The sequence below is a fragment of the Siniperca chuatsi genome, linkage group LG5, assembly GCF_020085105.1.
Source record: "Siniperca chuatsi isolate FFG_IHB_CAS linkage group LG5, ASM2008510v1, whole genome shotgun sequence".
Classification (NCBI taxonomy): domain Eukaryota; kingdom Metazoa; phylum Chordata; class Actinopteri; order Centrarchiformes; family Sinipercidae; genus Siniperca; species Siniperca chuatsi.
The window spans coordinates 4329213-4355183 of record NC_058046.1 but is presented as its reverse complement, the minus strand read 5'-3'; the positions used below and the strand labels follow the sequence as shown (position 1 = coordinate 4355183).

Genomic DNA, 25971 nt, shown 5'->3' with positions numbered 1-25971 from the left:
TTCATGCTTTACCATCAGTGGCTCACATCAGCTGCTTGGCTACCAGCTGAACATCCAATCATGTGTTTTATTTGTTCATTTATTTATTTTACTGTTTTTTTTTTCATCGTATTCTATTGTATTATGGGCATTTTCTTCTATTTCATTCACTGTTCTTTTATATGCTGGATCTGTATTTAATGGTAGATTTGAAAGACGCCAACTAGAAGTTACAAAATAATATCAAACTTTATTTTAGAATAACTCAACAATAGTTTTGACATACATATATCATCTCTACATTTTGTACAGGTTATCACTAAAACAGCACTGTAAATTCACAGAAATCTTAGAGCATGATCATGAAAGATAAACACAGCTTATCAAACATCATTTAGTGAAATTTTCCACAAACACCTTACAGTCTTTTGATTAAAACAAAAACCAAAAAAACAGGAGGGTTTCACTGTCACTGTTCCGCCCTTTAGGCAAGTCAAGGCAAACCGTTCTATTTCTATAGTACATTTCACTCACAGGCATAATAAAAGGGAAAGAGAGAAAAGAGCCATTCACAACCGCTGTGTCACAAAGGGATTGAGTTTTACACCACAGCCACCACAAACGAGAAGAAACAAATTCAGAACTGTACATTTAACCACTGCCTGATTCACTGGCATGACGGCTCATACATTATATTATCATAAATAAGATGAAGTGATGATTCCTCTGTGATCTTACAGGTCTGATCTTCTCAAACTGTTTTGATCTTCTACAGTACAACATGGCCATTCTGAGCCTCGGCCCTTCTTGATCTTCAACCATCTTTTCCCAGAGTCCACTCCTCTTTACACCTGCAAAAGAAGGAAGTGCAGTGATAAGTGCAAGGTTGAAGCTTTTAAAGTGAAACTCTTTGGGAATGATTTCCACAGTACTGTGAGAAAAATAAAAAAGTGCAAGAAACCTTTAGGTGTTCTTAAAGCTCAACCCAAAAAGGGGAAATACAATGTTTGTTTTTTTTATAATTTACCTGATTTATTGTTGTCTTTGTTTTTTCTTTTCCAGAAAATCAATGTGAGCTTTCACCCATGCTTGCTTGCTGGGGTGGGAGACGCATAGTGTCCTTCCAACCTTTGTAATGAACCTGAAAAAGCAGATGAGAGACAGAGAAGTGAGATCAGACTGCAGACTACAAAAAAGACATTCATCCACTTTCATTAACCTGAATATTGTACACATGGTTGCCACTTACGCAGTAGCGCTGATTTCGCAACCTTGTCCAGCTTCCTGAATGGTGTAGCTTACAAGGATGTGGAGCGGCAAACGCTTCTCACCGATCGTCAGACAGCAGTCCACTGCAATCTCAGCTGCAGGAAGATACACAAATTCGTCAGGGAGAGCAGATTTGTCAGAAAATGTAGAATGGGAGGATAAAATTAATAGAGAGGTGGATCAATCTATGGAAGCTAAAAATCTGAAGTGCACGGCAGGTGAAAAAGTCACCTGCAGTTTCTTCCTCAAGACTGTGCCCTGGATTAATTGTGCATGTCGTGCAGATTATTTTTTTAGTTCCAAAATGCACTCTCTACATGTGCAATACAAAGTTTACATTGAAAATCTGGTTTGGTTTGAGAATTTCAAACTGAAAGATCAAATGCACCTTACACCTGCACTGAAAGCATTCTGAAATCTGTTTTACTGCTAATGCAATGCAAGTATGCGTCTTACCTGTTGCAAACCCAACACAGATGACACCCAGCAAGAGCAGAGCTGTAACTCGAGAGGCCATGTCTCCGTTTCTTTGTAGGTCTGAGCTCAGGTTGGCTGCTTCAGTGAGTCTCTTCAGGAGTGTGAAGGTGTTGCTGTAAGGAGGAGAGCTGCAAGTGCATTTATAGCTGTGTAAGAGAAAGTAAAAGTTGTTTCCATTGACGGGAAGATGGGAGAAAGTTGGCATCAGACTCACACGTGCCCGGTCAATTACCTCTTCACTCCTCCTCTCTCTTTTGTTTCTTGCCAAAATCCTTCTGTGTCTTTTCAGATGCTTCCCTGAGGCAGATCTTTATCAAGGCTTTGAAATACCTTCCATGCTTCATACAATCCATACATGCATTGCAATGAGATATTCCATTCATTAGCACGATCATAAATCAACTAGCACTGTATGTTTTTTTATGTTCTACTGTACATTAGTGCCAATATTCAAAATATTTGCATTTCACTATTTTGCAATCCAAAGAATTGCAAGGATTCTGTTTCCCTCAAAACATTCCACTTGTCAGTGAAAATGACCATTACAGTCTGATTGATGCCAATCAGTGCACATAATGCATAATTCCCTGCTAATGCAAAACAAGTGAAAAACGATTTTCAGCGAGTATATAATATGTAGCCTACTGTGTGCAATTAGTATGTGGTATGTAATTGAGACACAGCACTCGATAAAGGTAGAAAAACTCAAAATGAGACGTTGTCTCAAATGTTAAAACTTTGCTTGTGAAATGCTGTATGAGAGTTACATTTGGAGTTGAAGCACTTAATGAGCTGAAGTGTTAGTTTAAGTGTCAGCAATGAAAGGAGCTGAAATGTCACTTAAAGTGAAATCACTGGGAGCAAATGAAGTCTCAGCTGAACAGTAAGAGATAAAAGTAATAGAACTAAGAGTTGAAGTGTAAACGATGAGCGCAGTTGCCATTTCGGCTGAAGTGGAAGCCTTGGAGATAGTAGAAGTATCTACACTTTAACCAGTGAAATGTCAACTGCTATGTAAACAGACAGCAGAGCACTGTAAGAGCTGAAAGTAGTTGAACTGTCACTCACAGGTTTGAAAGGTGCATCTGTGGCTGTGCAGCTGCGTCATATCTGTTATCTGAAAATAAAAGGCAAATGTTAGCCCAATATATCAGTCTAACATTAGTCAGAAGCCTGCAAGTGTAATCTTGGGTTTTAGGACCTGTCCTATAAGCACATTTAGAGAGAGATATGAATCTGTGTCTGGAAGTAGAAGGTTGGTCGTACTGGAAACCAAGATATCTGATCTTTATCTCAATCTTTACGCAGCTTGTCTTTTCAGTAATAATCCCATATTACATACATTTATATCAATGTGGTGACAGTGTGGTTTGGGGATTTTTCAAGGAGTGCAGTCAGGCAGCAAAGTCTGTGTGAAGGGCGTCTGTTGATCTATGCATGTGGGTGCATGCATCCAAGTACTAGATTACAATCTGTGAGAGTGGGAGTTGTTGAGCAACAGGAAAGAAACTTTTCCCCCTAGACGCATAGAGTGATGAAACCGTTTATAACACCGGGAACAGACAAGGGAGGATAAGTGTATTTCACAAGAAGCTCAGTCTACTAATTTGGGTAGATTTCCTATCAGTCTTACAGTTATGGTCCATGTCCATGGTTTCCATTGTCTCCATAGACAATGTGGTCCAAGATGAATTTATATCCTTTTTTTAGAGAGTGAGATGACAAGATCAACCACATGTCTGTGCGTTAAAGCAACTATAATCACTTTTTTAATAATACCAATACCTCAAATGTAATATGGAAGGGGTCGCTCGTAGTGATGAATCGACTCTACACTCCCCCTCCTCCAATTTTATAGCATCTTTCAGCACATTATATTTGTTTTCTGGACCACAACACACAGAAAACACTGGATTTACAGGATAAAAGCTGCCAGGCATCGTAAAAACCAGTGTAAATTCTGCATAAATGCACCTGGGGATGTAGATGTAACATGCAGCTTCATTCTCATCCTCACTACTGGACGCTCTGTCCCTTTTTTCCATATAGCCTATTTCTTAGCTGGTTTTGGACTATTTAAAGTAAGAAATATGTTATTTTCTGTGCCAGTAACTTCAGTAGGTAACTTTCAGCTGAGATGAAGGCAGGCAGTTAAATCAGGAAATCTTAGGTAGAAAACCATACGTATGTTTATCCTTCAAATTTAGCATATTTTGGTTGCCTTACACAGCAGTTTAGTGCATCCACAAGCACATGGACAGAAATAGAAATATTTTTATTAGAGATTATTTAAAAAGGTAACATTTTTCATTTCCACTGTTTTTCACTCTGGCCATGGAGAGTATTGAATATTGGGCTTACTTTCACCAGGTGGCCAGAGACATGACTCCAAGCGAATGTTGCTACGTATCTGCTGGATACGTAAAAGCAATTGTATGCTATCAAGTTCGCCATATCAACTTTAATGGTGATATGTCAGTGTTCTGTCCATAGCATTTAACTGGATGCAGATGGAAAAAGCTAGACTGGTTCTGTCCAAAGTGAAAAAATTTAGTTTTCCATTTCCATTCATGTACAGGTTAAATAACCGAGATACTATATGTTAACTAGGGAGCTTAAAAGTTGTTGGTAGTCTTATTTTTTAACCTATGGATAGAGCCAGACTAGTTGTTTGCTAAGCTAAGCTAAACACACCCTGACTTCAGCACTTTACTTAAAGGAACAGTTCAATATTTTGGGAACTAGGCTACACTTATTCACTTTCTTGTAGAGAATTGGATGAGAAGATCGATACCATCTCATATCTGTCAGATTAATATGAAGCTGCCACCAGCAACCAGTTAGTTTAACTTAGCACAAAGACTTGAAACGGGGGAATCTTTCCAAAGGTAACAAAATCCTTCTTTTGGCCCCTTTAAAGCTCACTAATAAACATGCTATATCTCGTAATCTGTACAAAAACCGAGCCAGGCAAAAAAGCAAATAAGCATATTTCTCAAAACGTTGACCGGTTCCTTTAACACACAGACATGAGCGTGGTGATCCTTTTTACCACTGATAATGTGTAATTTTGTCATGCTGAGAAAATATCACTTTACGTCCTGAAATTACTCTGACTTTACCATATTGCTGACATTCTCCAGTGCACTTTCACACATGCAGTGTGAAATATGTTGGCTTCCACATTTACATACCAGCATGGGTTATTGGTCATAGTGGGTTTGTTTTTGGGTTTGTGTTCTGTTATTTCCTGTTTTATATTGAAATAGTCTCCTTCCCTCAAGTGTCTTTGACTCCTGTCTTTGATTGCTTTGATTGTGTCTTGATCAGTTTCAGTGTCTCGTTGTCTCCCTCACCTAAGTGTATTTAAGTCTGTGTCCTTCCTTTGTTACTTTGTCAGTTTGTCCCTGTTGCTATGTTGGTTCTGTCTTGTCTGTCTTTGGACTTATGCCAGCCCACCTACCCGTCTGTCTAACTTTATCTTTCAGTAAGCACTTAATAAACCACTCAAGTCAGCGTTCTGCCTCCTCTGTCTGCATTTGGGTCCTTTCCCTGTTCCCTGCTTACCAACACCCGTAGCAAATAGTGAATGTATTCAATCTGGTAAGGGGGAAGCTGCAGTAAAAAGAAAAGGAGAAATGGTATTACGAAGAAATTACTGAGTTACAAGTTCACTTTTCATAGTTGTACAGCATATTACAATAATTTGTCTTGGAAAATTCTGAGCAGCGACCCCACACACACACACACACACAGGTTACTATTATAAATACTGCTGAGAGATTAACTTGCACATCCTAAAGTAAAACAACAATTAAGCAACAGTTAAAAAAATACAGTCTAGACCTGCTTTATAGGAAAAGTGCAATGAGATAACTTCTGTTATGAATTGGCGCTATATAAATACAATTGAATTGAATTGAATTGAATTGAAGCAGTTTTAGTCTGCAGCTTAGCATGAAATGTTGAGACCACACATCATCCACGTGGTAAAATTGTACTGAATTACAAGAGTGCTGAGTAAAGTGCTTATTAAAACATCCTTCCCTCACTGCCCCATTTACATTTCTGACATCCTAAACTGTCATCGAGACAGTTTGCTCCCTGAGCAGTCAGCTATGCCAACATACCACATAAGGCGGTGTGATTGTAGATTTATTGTAGATGGAGTGTAACGATGTGAAACTGGATGTTTCAGAGCGAAACTAAGTGAACATTTGAATTAAAGCACATTCACTAACTTAAATTCGACTAACTTTACTTGTCACCTGTTTTGTTCTTTGGCTCTGTTCCAAATAAAAGCAAGCAGCTCTTCTGCGCAGAAAGACCTGTAAACTGAGATATCGAACTCGAGAAAAAGTCTGTGGAATTAATGAAAGAAAAGATTGGCAAATATCTGCATAAGTCACCCCCAAAAAAGCCTTCAGGGGTCCACTCTGTTTCCACGCTGCACATCAGAGATCACCCCTCAATCAAACTGTTAGCAGCATCACATTCTTCAGCATGGATTTCCTTTTGATTTTTGAAGTTTCACTTCTTAGAGGTGCTGCTGTTTGTCCAGCCACGGTGGTCTAATACTTTGTTCTCATAATTTTCATCCACTGCTGTTGCTGCTGCCAAATATGTCAACTGTATTACTTTCTGTGCACCTGAGCATTTCTCCCAAGAAAGACCAGACACTGGGCATCAAATGTAAAGAATGTTCATTAGCTTTTTAGCTAGGAGAGGATGGTAACGTCAATCTGTCTATTGGTCCACAAGTGTTAATCACAACTAACTGATGGATTATCATGACATTTTGCACAAGCATTCATCGTGCCCAGAGGATGAATCCTACTGACTGTGAGTTTTCCTATAGCATCACCATGAGGTTGACATTTTTGGTTTTGAATTTGTTACACATATTCATATCCCCCCTCAGGATGAATTGTAATAACTTTGCTGATCCCCTGACTTATCATCTAGCGCCATCATCAAGTCAAAATTTCAATTTGTCCAATATTTAGATTTATGACCAAATACCTGAAAAACTAATCAGCCTCAGCTGTAGGCCTACTTTGTGTTTAGTGCAAGTAGCAAAGTAAATGTTAGCATGCTAACACACTAGACTAAACATGGTAAACACTACACCTGCGTAACATTAGAATTGTCATTTAGCTGGCATTAGCATTTAGTGCCGCTAGCACGGCTGTAGACTCTTAATTATTACTTTATGATACCAACTGATGAAAGATAGTGTCAAAATATAAATTTATTTGTATAAAAATGACATGCTTTATTACTTTAAAGCTGCATTGATTATTTTCTTGCCACTTGGGTCCAGAGGATCTCCCCAAAAAAGCTGACAAACCAACATCCTTAAGTTGCCACGGAGCAATGTCAGCTTTCATTAGGGGTTGTTTCTCTGTTCACGTGATAAATGTAAGGCCAATATTGTGGTATATATTCTGGTTTAGTCTCCACCAACTCCTGAAAAAAATATGTGGCTCGAGGCAGCTAATCGCAGGATACAGTGGGTTCACTGGAGCTTGACAACAGGTGCCTGCTGCTGCTGCAAACAGGGCTGAACCACACAGTAAATGTGCCATAAAACCAAAACAATACGTTAAAAGAGGATGAAAAGCTGCATAAAGCTGAGCAGTGTTGGGTGATAATCCTGCGTGAATTCCCCCCTTGCACATTAACGATAGCCATTTGATTTGTTGTTTATATTAAAAATAAGTTGAGTTTTAACGTATTCAACAAAAAAGTGACCTCCATGTCTAAATACAACAATGTATTCACACAATGTTCTTTATTGAGACCTGATCCATGGATGCATTTACTGCTCACACCCTAGTGATGTGAAAGAAAAAGAAATGCATGAAGATGAACAAATTCCACTTTTAAACAGAACAGAAATATTTTTTTGTTTCAAATTGTATCATGCAAATTTTAATTGAAATATACCGTGTGTCGGTATAGAGTTGTGTAATTATTTATTAACCATGCTATTTCATTAGCGGGGTGTTATTTTTGCTATACCACTAGGATAGTTATTCTTGACATATCCCACTTTTTAACCATCAATATGACAGAATGTCATTGTATTGCAGATGAATCTTGCATATTAAGAATGTAACATTTAGTACCATTTCTGCAGTGACCAGCAGAAATGGTACTAAATGAAGAGCCATTTGGGAGCCATAAGATTCGGCTCCCTTCAAAGAGCCGTAATTCCCATCACTATCACACCCTGAGGACAACCTCCTCTGTAAACAAGTCTGGGGAACCACGTGATTTTCAAGAAAGCAGGGACAGACTTAATTTCAAGGTTTAAGTCCTTAATATAAAATAGGTCTGAAAGGCTGGTGAAGAAAGAAGAAGCGATTTGAGGGAAGAAAGCCCTGAGGGTGTTATAAACACCAGCCCAACCATTTGACAAGAAATCAAAACTCAGCTCAGAGGATTTCAACAAGTCCCGTTGCAGGGCTGAGAGCATGGTAGCGTGACATTGTAACTGCAGCCATGACTGTGTGCAGACAATTGGTTTATATGTGTTTTAGTGTTGTCTGACAGCTGTACCATTGGCAGCCAAACATCCCTGCAGAATTGAATGTGATTTTGTTCCATGCATAAAAACTGAGAGCTGCCTCTCCATGTTTATTTTTGACTCTGGGGACAGAAAGCAGACCTGTCCCAGACGACCTGAGAGGTCTGGATGGTTCACAACGTAGCAGAAGATCAGAAATGTATTTTGGCCCTAAACCATTCAGTGCTGCAACAGCACTATATTTTCTCTAAATTATTAACTGTTCCTTTAGTATCAGTTAGCAACTCATTGTCTTTAGTTGGACGATGACAATTAAACGATTTAGGAACCATACATCTCTCCCATCCTGCTGGAATGTAGCCTTCAAGAAGTTTTCAAGGACAGTGGAAGACACAACAAGTTATGTCTACATGAAAACCGAACAGTATGTAGGATGTACTTCTGGGATGAAGCAGGCCTGCCAGGCACACTCAGAGCGAAAGTAGATAATATCTAGTCATGCTGTGCACCTGTGAAGCTCTCACACTATTTTTGGAATCTGCGAGAATTACAAGAGACATACAAGAAATTAAACTGTGATGGATAATCTTCCAACACCAAGAAGACAACGCCATAAATCTCCTTTTGAAATATTTTTATTTTATTTTATAATGCAATATTTCCATTTTAATTGTCCATACATTTTTCTAAAAACATTTGTTGATTTTGTACATGGAGGTCTTCAGACGACTGAGTTTGTTATGGTACGTTTCCTTTTTCTGGTGAATGTTGTAATGTTGAAATGAAACTCGTCATGTCTCACTCACTTTTTCACTGGAAATTGGATCGATTTTTTTCTGATGTGTTTAGAAATTTGTTCACACTCAGTGGGTCACTACTGTAGGGGAACTAAACTCCTCATAGCGGTTAACCTACACCATTGTTGTCTGCTGATGAGAAAGTCCATTGATTACAGGCGCTCTGCAATTAAACACATGCACGATATCATTTTTTAGCGTGGGCACTGGCACGTGATTGACACGAAACAGTAACATCTCCGTAAGGTTTCATTTTCTGTCACTGTTTATCAATCTTGCACACAGCCAGCTTCATGTTTGGGCTTGAAGCACATCAACTGGCCGCACTTCAAACCTTTGAAGTGCGGCCAGTGGTGTCTGGTATCATTTACCGGAACATGGTTGTTCTTTTTTTGTGTTTACTCAATCAACCCCAGGGTGGGAAATTTCAACCAACCACAGCACACTGAGTCCTCCCTCGGTCTTGAGAATATGTTTCCAACTAGTATCTTGGATTTGTGACACAAAACCCAGCAATGGTCTGGGTCACAACTAAAGTTTTCCTCCTCAGCACTTTATAAAAGATTAAACCTGCCTAAATTATGCAATTTTGAACAATGAACAAGACAATGGGGGTCGGTCTAGACTACAGCGCTTTTAGATTGGGAGACCACTCTGTCAGCAACTTTGGCCCTGTTCCAGTAAAACAATGCCAGCAAGCATTGATTTGGTTTGCAGAAATTGAAACAATCCTGGTGGAAATTGGTATATTCTGTGTCTCTTGGGTAGAGGATTGTTTTTGTGTCTGCCACAGGGTCTTCTTTGATACTAGCACTGGATGGGGCCAACGTCAGGCATTTTTAAATATTGCTCATAGGGGCTTTAAATGACTATATTTCATTGTAATGTAGGCCATACATACACACTGGAACATGGGCACTACTGTTGAAACAATGTTAGTCATCCAGATGTAAAAAAAAAAAATTAAATAAAAACTTTGTCCCTAACTGCAGCAGGAAGCTTTTCATCCAGTGAGAAACCTGGACTGAGCAACACTGGATGAACTCTATCCCCAACCGCCAATTAAAGGTAGATTTTCAGGTCTGACATGCACTGACATCATTTGATTATTGAGTAATAATAATATCTCCCATTTAGGAAACTTTCCGTGCCCAAACATTAAAACAACACAATAGATTCAGCTTTTGATTATAGGCTTCAGTGCACAGAAGATGACAAAAGGTCTAACTGACAAGACTCACTATTTCCCCTGGGATGGGTTGAAACTTGAATCAGAATCTGTCACTTCATTTTATTATTTAAATACAATAAATCAGTTTTGAAATACCTAGAAAGAGTTTATTTGGAGAAAGTTTTTCATAAAACTACTCAGGTATGACACCAAAGTATCACTCTCACTAAGTGAGATTGCTGTGGTTTGTGGTTTGTATTGCTCATTGCAAACCAAACCAGCCACATGGCTTTGACTGAATGTGTTTTCATGGTCAAATGAGAACTGCTGTCCCCTAGTGCCTCATACTTGATATTACAATGTTATCAAGTCAAATCATTAAGATCTCTGCTGGAAGTTAGGACGTGAACCCCAGTGCCCCCTTTCTAGAGATTGTGGAATCGGCCCCGAGACAGCAGGCCTGATCCAGGACTTCAGGAATTCACAGCAACACACAAACAGTGGTGGAAGAAGTACTCAGATCCTTTACTAAAGTAAAAAAAAAAGCAATACCACAGTGTAGAAACACTCTGTTACAAGTAAAAGTCCTGCATTCAAAATTTTACTTAAGTAAAAGTACAAAAGTATTAGTATTAAAATATATGTAAAGTACCAAAAGTAAAATTACTCATGCAGAATGGCCCATTTCAGTGTATATTATATTACTGAATTATAATTTTTGACGTATTCATATTTACATCACTTTAATGTTGCAGCTGGTAAAGGTGGGGCTTTTGGGGCAGGTTGAAATTACATTTAAAGGTACCTCAGTCACTAGAATAAGTATGAGCTAGACTATCCAACATATTTATGACAACATGTGACCGTCACTCCAGCAAATAAAAGATGAGTTCCTTACAATGCCATGTACTTATTGCTAACTTATACAATGCAAATATTTGTGGAGTTCATTTAAATGTTTGTACCCACGCACTCAACAAATGATAAGAAAGTGTGGTGAGTTTGACAGAATTTATCCAGTAAGTGGTTAAAAATATTATTTGTGTTTTTCAAAGCTGAGCAAGCCAACGGGAGTTCATGGGCATCTCCCTTTTAACTAAAATTCAAATGATAAAATTCGCTGTGTTGTTTACTGTATGAGATCTGCCTGATGCGTCATAAATGCACACACATTAATGAGATATTCAATATGTCGTGAACTGTTATCGGACTGTTTTTCTCTCTCCTTTTTCTTTGTATTTATTTTCATGTTGTTTTCACCCACTTTTTTGTACAATATCCTCTGCTATCTGCATTGTATTGTTTTACTTTAAATAAAGAATGAAAGGAGAAGAATGATATTTGATATTTATAATATATAATACAAATGTATATTTCCTCAAATGAGTGAATGAACTTGCTCCTCAAGCAATGGAACCTTTTCCATTGCCAAGGAAAGTTTCACATTATTCATTCTCTTATTTGGTGAATTTGCATTATAAGAGAGAACAATTCATGCAAAGAAAGACACAGTTAATACATGTGAAAGAGAAATAGTCCTTTTCCTTTTTTCCGTCTTATTTATGTAGAAATGAAGTCATATTTACTGTTGATGTTACATGTTTTTCTTCCCTTTTTGTAATATTTACCCCTAAAATTACCATCCTCAAAATAAATAAAAAAGAAAAAGAACAATGAAATTAACACATTTCTTAAATAACGTGAGCCAGAAACAAGAAAACACGTTTATAATGCTGATTACAATAGAACAACAACCAACAGTAATCATCTTTAGTCAACACAATCACTGAGAATGAGGAAAACAGTTAATGCAACATAAAATGAGTAAGAACTAAGCTACTCCAAATTTTATAAAGAGTAGGCCTACAGCAAAAGAAAATGTGATTCTAGGATTTTAAATTTAAATTAAAACTATAGCGAAACACATTGCATGAGTTTATGGAGTAAAAAAAAGGGAAAAGCAAAAACAAAGTGTAAAATGTCCTAACACAGCATCTATGGTTCATCCTATTAGTTCTAATATGAGAAGAATAATTTAATTAATCCGTGTCCCTTAAATCCATTTCACGAAGTGTCTTCTTCCATTTATCCAACAGATGTCAGGTTTGTCTTTCACATGTGGCCTCAGTTGGGGCTAAGAGGAGGATGCTGTGTGGAGGAAAATCAGCGCTGGGACGAGCTCGGTTTATTTGGATGTTGAGGAAAAATGGCTACCAGAGGGAAGGAGAGGAAGCAGTGACCACTTTTGGAGTAAAGCATCGTTTGTGACATATGGATACACTAGGAGTGCCCCACGTAACTGACATTGGGGGTTATCTTCAACGCTCTAGCCGAAGGATTTTGCTGCTTACTGGTAAGTGGACTGCGGATACACGAAAGACACGGTGGTCTCTGGAGTGGCTAGCTAGCACTACGCTGCTAGCTGCCTAGCATGCGAGTTAGCTAGCAGAGACAGGAATGTGCATCTCGCGTTAACATTAGTTTTCAACTACATTAACGCTAATGTTAGCATGTCAGCTGTAACGCCCAGAAAGACATTACGCCTCCAGCGTTACTATTGAAACACAAACCAGATTCTTTCTTCGCAGTGTATTTATTAAAGGCCAACGTCACTGTTTAGCTTGACAGTTGTCCTTCAGATGCTGCGAGCTAGTGCGATCAGCTGGTGGCTAGCTAAGCTAACATAGCTGGCAGCATTTCGGTTAACGTTACACATTTCAGGTTTGCTGTTGTGTTTTCAATCAGTGTCCTCACACTGTGGCGCTTAAAGCAGGAATTTAACTGATTACAGCCAATGGAAAACACACGAGGACACAGACCGGTGTAACCGTTGGGGGCACAGCTCGTTGGCTAGATTTATTACTCAACATTATATTATGGGTGGCTAAGCGGGGTTGCTGTATCGTTACGACTTTGCCAGTAATAGCCAAGGTCTGCTGGTATAGTCGCAATGACTGGCAGATTTAGTGCGATTACATCGGCCTCATGTCGTGCCTCTAGACTCTGCTGTGCGCCAGATGTGCAACTTAAGTCACCTGTGTGTGGCCACTGGCCACTGTGGCCATTGTGGCCAGGGCATTGTTCCTGATTACATGGCTGACTGCCTGGCTGCCACCAAACTGCCTAACAGTACTACGGTGCAACTAACTTCTTCTGTCATGCTCTTGCAGTGTTTACTGTGTCCCTTGGCAGTGTGGGTGGTGAGCTACTAGATAAACACAGATCACATAGTACAAATGGTTTTATTTCTGCAGGTGTTTCCCTTGCTTGTAATGATAAACACTGTCCCAGAGAAAGGCAGGCGCTGTGTGTGTCAAAGTAAAGGATCCAAAGAGATACCAAACTTAATTGTTATTGATACAGTAAGTTAAAAATATATAGTGCTTCATTGAGGGTCTTTTTTTTTTTTTTTGAAACATTTAGTATATTTCCAAGCAAATTTGTTTCACTACTTAAATTACCAAAAAGTATGTGGGAAGAGTACTGAAATGTTACTGGGGGAATAAGAACTTCCTTATGTAGACAAAATAACATTTGGTGAAATATTGTAAAACATGTCTTCTGTCATTTGTGCAATCCAGGCATTGCTGTTGGCATCCTCCACAATGTAATAACTGCCATCAACCCAGTGCCTGAAGGCTGTAAACATTTGCAGGCAGGGCAGAAAAATAGCATAATATCCAGTGCCAACATAGTCCATCTAAAAATGTGCTTTTTTTTTTTTCAGGGTTACAAAGTACATTTAAAAAATGATCAAAGATGATCTGCGCATGGGGACTGTAGACAAACTTAATCAGCCACAGCCAACATTTACCGGCTTTCCCCACCTCGGTAGACCGTATTATGAGTGAGATGTTTTTTTATGTTCAGTATCAGGTTGTTTTATTTGGTCTGAGATGCTCTGCTGCTACAGTAGCTGTGGGTAATATCTTAATCTTTTCCAATTAGATACCTGTTTCCCTTAATAATTCACACTGGCAATTTACATCCTATTCAGTCACCCTTGATAGCAATGTAATAGATGTTACATGCAGCTCAATTGTTGCCAAAAACAACAACATGCCCACTCATAACTTTTTGTTACAGGTGCACAAACCTGGAATGGTGAACTTTTGACCCACACAGACACAATAATAATAATTTGTCTAGTAATGTCCCTCCAACAAGTTTCAAAACAAGGCCTTAAAAACATCTCTCACAGCAGATGCTGAGTATTATGAGCTTTATGAGCTTGACCAAATTGGTATTTACTGCAGGGCTCCTGCATTGTAAGAACCTCTTGCTGTTTTGTCTGCCCCAAAGAAAAACATTTAAAGGGTAGTTTCAGCAGACAAATGCAGGCAATTCAAACAGCACAATGGAAAAAAAGACTTTTTAAAAATAGTTATCTAATGGAGAAGTCTAGCAAGGGATTATTTAACAAAAAGGGCAATTTCGTAAAGTTTAACATAGCCATTAAAAGCCACTTTTAATTAATTAATTAAAAGATACATTTCTAAATTAGAAATGTATTTTCTTTAATTATTAGATGCACCATAAATATTGATAGCTACCCATCTTTGTATCCAGACTCCAGGCGTAGAAACCATTGGTTTGTCCAACCTGGATTGTAGCTGAACGTAGTTAAGCTGTTGCATTGGATGGGTGAAAAAACCCAAGCCACTTTGAAGTTTAAATTGTCAGGGATGATGAAGTTGTTGTAGTCACTCCATTTCAGTATATTTGGCCATATTAACTAATTATTAGGCATGCCAACACCATCACTTTAAAGAAAAGCAGGACCTAAGCAGACTGAGAAATTATTGGCAGCGACCACCAAAATGCTGTTAACGCTGTCAACCGCCTTTTGAAGATAACTAATCATCGTTTGAATGACGTCTTAATCTAATATAAAAACCTGATTAGTTAAAGTAGCTGTTGACGTGTGGGCTGCACCTGCTTCTGCAGCATTTAGAGAGAAATTGAGTTTCTTGCTACATACGGGGGCCTGTGTGTTTGTACTGTGTGCAGGAGGCTCTGATTTTATGTACTTTCAAGTTTGTTTGTTTTTTACAGAAAAAGTTAAGCTAGCAAGTAAGCTAATTCGGTGGCATTAATATAAAAACACAGCTGAAATGATGAGTTGATTGAAAATCTTTTGGTTTTGAATTGCAGGCAGGACTAAATAAACAATTTGAAGACATCATCTTGGATTCTGGGAATTGTTATAAAAATAAGTTGCAGCCCTAACCAAAAATAAATTAAAGATTCAGTAAGAATTAAGCAGATTACTCCATTGACAACAACAGTGGATGTCACCACTCTTCATGCTTTCAAATAAGCAAAACTATAAATATGTCACAAATAAGCATGAAACTAAATCACATTTACGGGAAACCTCTAATGCATATATATTTGATTGCTGCAATCCACCAATAACTGAAATGTTTCACATTAGCCAGCTTTGCTCCGTTGACAAGGTTGCCCAAACAATGAGTTACAACTTTCCGTTCTACAATACAACAGACTTCTTGACACATGTTGTTCATTTTGTTTACAGTGGAAACACATTTTCATTTGACTGATGTTATGTACTGATCAAATTACACCCCATCAAAGCTAAAGCTGTGTAACTCCTTACATATAATAGTAGAAAACATGATACTGCCGACTGCTAATAGCTGATCTTTGGTGCCAGGTGATGTCATCGCCTGTGGTACTAAGTGACATATTTGCACATATTGATATGGATTGTTTTGGCGACTCTTAACCTGGATGTAAAGAATGGCCCCTTCAGAGGAGCACTCTGGGTAAGATTTGTGCCTCAGAGAAGCAATAACGTCACATGAAAATTCTCATTAACTGTTGGACAAAATAATGTTGGCAAGAACATTAAATATTGTCTACCTCTAATTAGTTTGTGAAAGCCAAATATTCAGCCCTCAAACATTCAAGTTATTACTGTATTATTTTTCAAATTTGCACAATATGTTAAGCCAAGATTGTAATACCCATGGGGCCTTATTCCCCACTACAGAAATTAACTGTTGAGTTCCCATTTTGTTGTGATTTACTGAGATTACTCACTGCCGCTAGTTGTTGTGATGAAGTAAAGTCATAACTGTAACCTCGGGGGCTTCCTGTCTTCTGCTTTTCTACCACTGTTCTTTCGTTGCTAAGAGGCATCGAAACTGTGAAACTCTTATCACCAGTTCAGTCAGTCTGGGTTTGCTCTCCAAGGCTAAAACAAGAGTTGCTATGACTTAGGCCTACTAAATGCATACAACATTCATTGTCTCTACATCTACAACTGTAGTTTTCTTTATTTGCATATATTTTTCTCCTGCATTTTTGCATTTTGTTGCCAGGGGAGATACACTAGTTGGTCCAGTAGGTATGAATTGAGAGATAAAAGCACATTGTTTTCATCTGCATTGTTTGTGGAGTCCCTTATTGTCGTATGGATGTCAGCAATAGCTGCTGACAGTTAACTGTGATTAAACATTGCCAAGGTTCTGCGATAGATTAACAATAGTTGAGCAATATAATATGCCCTTGCTGACACTTTGTTTAATTGTAGCCACCATCCAAACGCTGATAATAAGTGTAGTTTGGCGATCCTGCTTAGTTCTTAAAAGCTATTTGGGTATTAAATATGTAAAAGTGCCAGCTGAATATTGGGGAATTGATCTACCCTAGTAGCTGGTAACAACACCTATGACCTTTCACAGCCTCAGAGTTTGACAAAGGACAGCACATTTTTAAAATGATGCTCCCTAATATTTTCATGTCAGGATATGCCAGATATCCAGCAGGGCTGCAACTAATGGTTGCTTAATTATCCAATAAGTTATCAGTGTTTTTATGATGTGTCGGCAGTTATGTGTTATCGGGTCCCAAATTGATGACTTAAATTGCTTATTTTGTCAGACCGACTGTCATAAAATAATGCCAAGTATCTAAATTATAATGATACAGCACTAGTTGCTTGAGGAGGATCTATCTGAGAAGATACAGCTATTGTTGTGAATAACTGGAAACGAAAAAAACAAAGACAAACCAAAGATTTACATATGAGATTATATTTTTATCTATGCATTTCCCTCTCTGTGGTGGGATGGGAGCAGCAATGTGTATTCTGTGCTTTGTGAGGCGCTTGTTATTGATTAAGTGTGGCTAGATAGCTACATTAAAATCTTGTGGATAATGCAGCACAAGGCCAATGTAAATTTCCGTCTCAATGCACCAAGTGAGCTTTCTCTGGCCATGTAAAATGCATCGCAAAGAAAGAGACAGCCTGTGTTGTGTGTGTGTGTGTTTCTCACAAAAGACTTCAGCTGCAGTTTACCAGTTGTTGTATTTCTTGAGAAGAAGCAACGTGCAGTCAGAAAACAGGAGAGGGTAATTCTTAATTAGCCCCCAGGGAAATGGCCTGCACGTCATGAGAGCCAGCAGAGCACGGAAATCAGTGTCAATACACACACATACTGTAGTGGGCACATATACTTTGTGTATGTGAACTGAATGTTTTTAACATACATATATACAAACATACACATACAGTATTTAAGTTGGACATTAGATTACAGTGAGTTCATTTATTCATTCATTCTGGTAAAAGGATAACGCTGGCAAATTCTGTATTTTTCGTTTTGTCAGCAGAGCCGATGAAAAGACCAAAACCAACAATCAATTAATCCTACAAAAAAATATTGCCAGTGTAGCCACAGCCTGGTATGATATTCTTTTGTGCCATAGCGCCTCAATGTTGTCCCTAAAACGATTAAAAGAAACGCATCAATGAGCCACACCATTACACTGTATGACATCTACCTTCGTTACAATGAACATTGGCACTGTAGTTATATTTTGGGTCAATACCACAGACAATGTCCTGCCGCTGTGAATACTAACTAGATCACCAAATGTGTATTAATCCGTCACTGAAAATAGTCCCTGAACAACAACAGCACTGTTCAAGTAATATTTGCTTAAAACTACAGTGCCCAGCTGTTCTAGGAAATTACTGAGCCCTTTTTAAAAATGAAACTATATATTTGTGACATGTTTTTAAAGACCTACGTCTTAATTATGAACCAGTGGGCTTAGGACTGAGAGCCACAGACAAGGTAGGGAAATAGGAAAGTATTGAGAGAGGGACAAACGTATTGTTGGATTTGGTCTCTTCATGGGATTTGTTGAGAGTAAGAAAAATATAGAATAACGGCAGCGTTATCCTTTGATTGATTGATTTGTTTTATTTATTACATAGTGTAACATCTGCAGTAGTTTATGAATTAGGCTACATATACAGCAGTTCATCCAAAAGCCTTAACCTTTGGAGGTTATATTGTAGCATTTCCTACTTAGTTTTCTTCAAAATATTTTATAATTTAAAGGAAGTATAATTTTTCTATGTCTTTAAGATGGTTATGTCAGCCTTATGGTCAGAGGATAGATCAGATATGAAAACGGAGTAATGTTTATTCCTGTAGTATAATTGGCAGTGATTTCCGCAGACTGCGCTCCACCCGGCACTGGACGGTAATAACTGTTGGGACTCTTGACAATCTTAAATGTTTATGATCACATGTGTGGTTTATGGTTATTAGTGTTGATCAACAAAACTATTTTACTGCATTATTTATGAACATATTGGATTCTTTTGTCAATTTCCCTCATACTGAATGGAAACTAAAATTGTGATGCATGATTAGTAGCTGTCATGTTAAGTGCAGTTTTAGGCAGAGAAAAGCTGAAATCACATCTGTACTGTAACTGTAGGGTGATTCAAGTTACTGAGAACCCCTCAGGCTCTTATAACACAATAGGTCTCTCTGGCTGCAGATTTTTGCACTTTCCAGTTTATTCAATCTTGCCACTGGTGGTATGTTGAGTAGGAGATTGCATAGCAGGCTTCATTCAGTGAGGTGGATGATCTGCTTCCCCCGCTGGCCTTATTTCCATATGGCCCAGTGTGCCCCTGCTGGAAACCACACTTCAGTATCTTCTTAGTGAAACAGACGACTCAGGATGTTCCACTACAGTCTCTAGGAGAGGGTTTTTTCAGGACTTTTACCCCGTTTTTAGGTCAAGAAATTCAGAAATTTTCCTGATCACAGCAATTAAAATAGCTGTAATGTCAATTTGAGTTTGGCATGCTTATTCTTAAGGGCTGCAACATCAGAAAATAGTGAAAAATGCCCATTGCAATTTCCCAGATCCCAAGGTGACCTCTTCAAATGGCTTGGTTTGTTTTTGCTTGATTAATGGAAACGATTAAGCAAAATAGTTGCAGATTAATTTTCTGTCAACCATGTAATCAATTAATTGACAAATCATTTCAGCTTCAGTATTCTGTTTCCATGAACGTGGAGAGAAATAGATTACATAGAAATTATGATACATTATCAGATGTTTAATTGTCAGTCCTTTCCTGCAAGCCCCTTTGTTTATAAAGTGCACACATGTATGGTTGAGAGACTGCTCTAATGAAAACTTTTTTGTTCCCTGTATGTGTCTGAAGCCATAATAATGCAGTTAATGTGAACTCACACAGCCTGGATGTACATGATGGCTAAATCCCCATAAGATCAATTTTTAATGGTGCTTACTACTGTGGGTTATGCATGTTCCCCCCCTTTTCTGGTCTGAATGGTATGTTCCCCTTGCTGTGACGGCCATAGCCCCTCCACACTCCACACTCCACCCCCCACTCCTCTTCCTCCAAAGCCCTGTACACCCCACCCGGTGTCAGGGAGGGATCAGCTGTGCCAGTCCCGGCAGGCCACACACACACACAGTACGCTGGCTGGCGAACAAAGCCCCTGGCACTGCCAATGAAGACGAGCCATGCCTCCGCACTTAGCCTCTCCTCTTTTCACTTCGCCGCGAGGGGAAGGCATGACACCATTGTCGTCACCTTTCCTTTTCAGATAGACAACAGTTTTTGGGGAAAGAGCAGTCGGTCTCGGTATATAGTGGAATATTTTTGTCTTTTTTGCTGCTGATGAGTTGAGATGCTCGCGGAGCGCAGAGAGAACAGCAGGTAGGGAAAATCAAGAGCTGGGTGCTGAGCTTGTCTCCGCGGTGACCGGGGGTTTGTTTACTGTTACTGGCGAGTCTGACGATGGTAGCTTGTTTATCGTTGTTATTGATGGAAAAGCATTGGCTCTCAGTGCCAGACTGATTTACATGTATGCTTAACATTTAAGCAGTTTAGTAGATGCGTGCATCCAGAGTGACTGAGTGCAGTCGTGTAATAAGCTTTGATTACCATCATCAACCACCATCGAGCAGTGAGGGATGCAACTGTCGGAGCTGCTGTATATGTAACAGAATACCCTGATGTCTCTAGAGCCATCGTTTGCTGGATAAAAAAGAAGCAAGGCCTTGCTAGGGCTACATTTAACTTTGTACAATTGTGTTAAGTCTTTTATTGCTGATGCAACATCTTTGAATATAGCACGCCTCGGTATGTAGAGAAACAGAATTGTACCTGATATATTTTCCTCAAGAATGTCACTGATTTTTAAGTTGAACCATCTAGTAGCAAATGTTAAAATTTAGGGGCACAACTCCTGATCCTCAATGCTTTTTTAAATTGAATCAAACACACAAGTCCTGCTGAAATGGTGAGGAAGGCACCTCTTATGGAATAGAAAGAAAAGAAAGAAACATTACAAAAACTTTCTTTGGAAATAATGTAGAGAGTAAAATGGCAGCCAGCAGCCTGATCACATTTCAACGTATTTTTTAAGTGCTCTATGTTTTTGGTTTCTAAAAATTTGTATATTGTTATTTATATATTATATATTTGTCAAAAGCTTTTGACACCATAGATCATAATATATTATTAAATAAGCCTCAAGCACATGGTAATATTGGTACTGAACATAAGTGGTTTAAAAGCTACTTGCTTAAAGATGTCATATGTAATGGAACTAACTCATCATACAGCCACATACAGTGTGGTCGACCACAAGCTTCCATATCAGGTCCTCTTTTATTTCTTATATACATCATTGATTTGCACTTCTTAAAAGAGGGGCTCTTCATTTTGTAATCCAATGATACCAATATTTTTCTTACAGACAAAGAAGAACATAGGTTGACAACCTGTATGAACAATGTTTTGGATAGGATGGATATCTGGTTCAAATGCAACAAGTTATCCCGTAATGTTAAAGAGTGCTTATATGATCTTCAAGCCTAAAAAGAGAAGATCAGATCATATTTGTCCCATTCACATAGCTAATAATGTGCTTGAATATGTTTCCTATGTTAAGTTCTTAGGTGTAACTATTGATGATCAGCTTAACTGGACACATTTCTTAAGTGTCTCACAAAGTTGCAAAAAAATTTTTTTAATTTAAACATTCTGGATCTGTATTATTCTATGGTTTATCCCTTCATATCTTATGGCAATATAGTATGGGCAAGCACATATAAAACAGGTCTCCATTTCATCTTTGTTAGAATGGCCACTAACTCTAGCTGGAATGGTCATACTGCCCCATCATTTCAAACCTTGGAGTTATTACACATATTTAACATCAATAAACTCCAGATAGGTACTTTTGTATTTCAATTTCTTAACAATTTACTTCCCACGTCCTTTCACAGTTTCTTTTTAACTAGATCCACTGTTATAACACCAGATCATTTGATCTTCTACATAGCCAGTTCTACAGAACTAGCCTTGGCCAGTTTTTCATTAGGTACAGAGGTCCAGTTATATGGAACAACTTTTCTGCTTCACTTCGCAGTACCTCCTCATTTCTGATTTTTAAAAAGATCTTAAACAATTTCTACAGTACAGTACTATGTAAAAGTGGTATGATACACTGTATGATATCAGTGCATATATTTGTTTTTGAAATCCTTGTTTTTAATTATTTTTTCTTCCTTGGTCTTTTTATCTCTAGTATTTCTTGTTTGGAATTTGTATTCTCTTTTTTCTTTTAGATATTTTAAAAATATTTGTCTGTTGAAAATGTGTAGCTAGCATAGCCTAGCTGTTTCTAATCTTAATGTTAGTTGGATTCCTTTTAGAAGCCCTTATTGGGTTTTTTTTTTCATCCCACCTGTGCATTTTTCTTATGTAGTTGTACTCTTCTCTCGTTCTATTTTATTATATGCACACATAAAGAAGGGGGGGGAAAGAAAAGTTTAGATTCTGTGAAAAGTTTTCCATGGTGTTGTTGCTTACTTTAGGGTTGATATTGTACATATGGACTACAATGTGTTTTGCTGATGCTGCATACATGAGTAAATGGCATGTGTGCTGATTGTGCCTGTCGATTGAAGCGAATCAGAAAAGAGTCTTAGTGATGGTGTGACTAAAGTTTTTAAGGGAAAAAAAGAATGGAGTTTGGTTCAACAATCTGTCCACTCGAAAGACCGGTGAGCAGAGAATATTTTATCATTAATAATTAACATAAATTGAGCTGACCTAAGTTCTAATTATGAACCTTGTAGGAGGGGCACAAACCGACCTGTTTTCTACTTCTCGGCTCGTGGTAAAAGGTCACGTAATAAGCACAAACGGCTATCAAAACAGAGACAGCGGTCGCTTTGCCACAGCGATTTAATTAGTTTACAGTAACTTCACATTGGACAGACTACCAAAATAGTCTTAATGATATAAAAAATGACAGATGTAAAAAATACATTACCTGGAGATTCAATACGATATGTCAGGTTAGTCCACTTGGTTCGTTTCACTGAAAGGACACTCATCAACCCCTGTTTCTTTATTTTTTTCTATATAACGACTCCGATCATTGATCGGCAACGGCGTAGCATAATTGTTTGCCTGACTGGCCATAGGATTTGGGCTCCTAATTGCTAAAAAGCAATACAATGTTCTTATTTTCTGCTATTAAATTGGCAAAGAGGCGGGGGCTTGACACAGGGGGCAAAGTACCCGAATGCGCTTCTCTCATCTATGATATAACTAACACATTACAGACAAAATACTGGCTAGGCAACATCACTCTTGAACTTATTACAAGAAAGGGGTCTTTGGCTTTTCTCACAGATCTTTAAGAAATAAATCAACTTTTTATCTTCTCGTCACAATAGCTGCTGCACCTCAATATTCACCATTTACAGTGATAAATGTTTATCTGCCAAAACAGCTGGCAGAAGAGAAACAGGTCGAATTGACCAGCATTTGACTGGTGGCTGGTGGTAATAGGCTGTGACACCTCAGGCGTTGTTTACTGAAGCCCTAAATAGATATCCAGTGAGGAGGCTGTCACCTGTGGTCCTGTCTGGACTTGTTTGGTGTGAGATCATTTCCTGCCCTTCTGACTTGTAACTCTCATACAGGTCATGCATCAGCTGTTAATCAAAAACATGCTACAGTAGTTAGAAGCTGCTCCATAGTAGATTTGTCACTCTAAATCCATGATGCCTCAAGTTCCTTTTTATTAGTGGTGATTTTAAAATGTCTCAGGGTGTCAGAAGATTTTTCTGTTTCTTCTACTGGCTTGTCAGCTAACAAAGAGAAGTATCTAATGGTAGATTATGTGTCACAGTGGCTTGCAGAGGAGACAGCATTTGGCTGGAGGTTGGTGTGCATTCACCACCCAGCCTACGTAGCCCTTTACTTTCTTCACATTTGCATTTTGTTTTACAAGTTTGGTTTTATCTAACTCCTGTCAACCCAGTTTTTTCTTCTCTGTGAAGCTCCCTAGCTTCCACCTACCCCCGTAAACTGTCAGACAGGAGGCATTTCTGTGATTACATCACTTTCTCCAGAGGAACAACCACACAAGCCTTTGAAGAGTTGGGCTTTTCCAGGGCACTGGCTGCCTTCATCTCCCAGGAGTTAGTGCTAACTCTGTGAGACGTTCATTGAAGCTGGCGTCCGCTTAAAGAGAATGCTTTGAAAAAGACTGGAGGGCCAAGAAAGCCATCTTACTTCCCCACTGCATAGGAGTCAACATTCCATTGATGCCATTGACTCATTTTCTTTGGTTCAGCCAAGACAAGACATGGTTTGATGTTGTTTTCCCTTTTTAAATGGGATTGGTTATGGTTATAGCATGGCATGATCAGGGATGCAGGTTTTTTTTCCTGTTACTATTCTAAAAAGTGTCATTAGTTTTAAGTTGGTAATCACTTTGTATGATGATGGTGCTGTGGGTTTCTAATCCTCATCAAAGCTGCTATCTTAATCCTCCCCGTTATGTCACTGCTCCCCAAGGTTGATCGAGTATGCAGTGAACTGTCAGGTCAACTGCTGGACATTCACATTAGGGCAGAGAGAGACGAGTAATGGGCCAGCAAGGTCTAAAGTTGTTTGGTTATATAGGGATATAAAAAATGATGTGTCAGACAAAACTGCTTAATGGCAGTGTTGGAGATAACAGCATCATGCGGAAGCTGTGCTAAGAATCTAAATAGCTTGTGTTCACAGTTCTCAGTCCTTCTGAATCATTTATATGACCCTAATTCATTAAACATTGATCATTACATCTCTGCAATACTTGACATAATTGTGCAATATTCTGTGTAATACTCCTGTGCAATATTTTAGTTTAAAATTCCCTATTTATTGATATTGATATTACTCATACCTCTATTACTGCTGTGCAATATCCTCCGTCTCATTATAATCTTAATAAGCTACACTTAACTTGACAGTTCATGCACTATTACCTTTATACCGTATTATTAATCAACCGGTAAACCCACTTTGTACTTCACACTTATTTTATTTTATACCTATACCCACTTGGTACTTAATTTATTTTCTGACCTGTATTATAGTCTATTATATTTTTTGCTAGTACTTCTATTCCTGTGTGCACTGACGTAAAGGTGAGCTGCTGTATCAAAAGAGTTTCCCCTCGGGGATCAATAAAGGATTTCTGATTCTGATTTCCAGCTGCCTTCAGCTACATCTATTCTCTAACAACACATTTTGGCTCAACAGATAAAGCGGCCTCATATCTCTGAAGGAAGTAAGAGTGCTCTGTTGCCAGAGGTGTGGGCATCTTGTTTTTCCAGATCTGAAATTTGAAAATGGATAATGTTAATTTAGAGACTTTTGAGTGTAACCAGACTGGATAAAAAAAAGAGTCACCATCTCTTCTGAGACGAAGCTTCGGGAAGCCAGTCATCAACAAAATGTGGCTGTCAGGTAAACCTCTACTCCTGTCTGAGAAGATATTAATCAACCTCCACCACGACAGTAATTTGTGCACCCAAATTTATTTTCCATGTCTCTTAGTTTCAGTTTCGATTGCACCTAAGAGCCTAGTGCTGAAACAGAGCTCTAAATGATGTGTCCTCCTAGGCCTAGCTTCCGTGGTTTCATGACACTCGCTGCTTACCAAATAGGTGGAGTGAGTTGTAAAGCCGCATTTGTCTGCAGATCCCTGCCTCGCCTTTTGTTGATTTTCCAGCTCAGCCTTATGCTGAGTCGTATGACATGTGTTTGCCCCAGTTTGTGGTCCCGGCCCTGCTGCGCTCCAACTCTACCATTCTCTCAGCGCTCTTGTCTGCTTCAGTGACTCTCTGTTATACATAGGGCCCAGTACTGCATTGTTCAGAGATAAATGCTGGCTTTGATCGGAAGTAAGGCTACATTATAGTACAAAAGAAAGGTGTGCTTTTTCAGCTTGAATACAGCTTAAAGGATAATGCCAGTTTATTAGTTTACTTGGAATTTATTTTCATTTCTGTTTAAACAAAGCTCCAGATTTACAAACTGTCCTTTTGTAAATATCCATCACAGTTTATAAAGACTTTGT

The 25971-nt window shown here is 38.5% G+C and overlaps 2 protein-coding genes across 7 annotated transcripts in view; one reads left to right on the top strand and one right to left on the bottom strand.

Annotated features, from left to right (window-relative positions):
• Positions 1 to 209: 209 nt before the first annotated feature.
• LOC122876710 (C-C motif chemokine 20-like) lies at positions 210 to 2825 on the bottom strand. 2 transcript variants are annotated; one of them, XM_044197345.1, is made up of 5 exons: positions 2794 to 2825; positions 1705 to 1871; positions 1229 to 1343; positions 1007 to 1120; positions 210 to 830 (listed from the first exon to the last, which is right to left on the bottom strand). In XM_044197345.1, the coding sequence occupies exons 1-4, from the start codon at positions 2808 to 2810 to the stop codon at positions 1012 to 1014; spliced, it is 408 nt and encodes a 135-aa protein (XP_044053280.1). In that variant the 5' UTR covers positions 2811 to 2825; the 3' UTR covers positions 210 to 830; positions 1007 to 1011. The 2 variants fall into 2 exon arrangements, with proteins under 2 accessions (XP_044053280.1, XP_044053281.1); XM_044197346.1 differs by having other exon boundaries at positions 1705 to 1853.
• A 9506-nt stretch (positions 2826 to 12331) lies between these two features.
• The window catches only part of wdfy3 (WD repeat and FYVE domain containing 3), a 105120-nt gene continuing 91480 nt past the window's right edge, over positions 12332 to 25971 (top strand). For 2 of the 5 annotated variants that reach the window (XM_044195695.1, XM_044195692.1), the window contains exon 1: positions 20030 to 20252. In XM_044195695.1, the coding sequence (XP_044051630.1) occupies positions 20224 to 20252 (29 nt within the window). In that variant the 5' untranslated portion in view covers positions 20030 to 20223. Of the gene's footprint in view, positions 12579 to 20027; positions 20253 to 25971 lie in introns of those variants that run through there. The other 3 variants (XM_044195694.1, XM_044195693.1, XM_044195691.1) reach the window with 3 other exon arrangements.

Bases quoted from the DNA above. Each gene is read 5' to 3' on its own strand.
- LOC122876710 (XM_044197345.1), bottom strand. The intron at 1,344-1,704 runs GTAAGACGCATA...ATCTTCCTGCAG, and splicing joins CTGTGTTGGGTTTGCAACAG to CTGAGATTGCAGTGGACTGC. The intron at 1,121-1,228 runs GTAAGTGGCAAC...CTGCTTTTTCAG, and splicing joins TGCGAAATCAGCGCTACTGC to GTTCATTACAAAGGTTGGAA.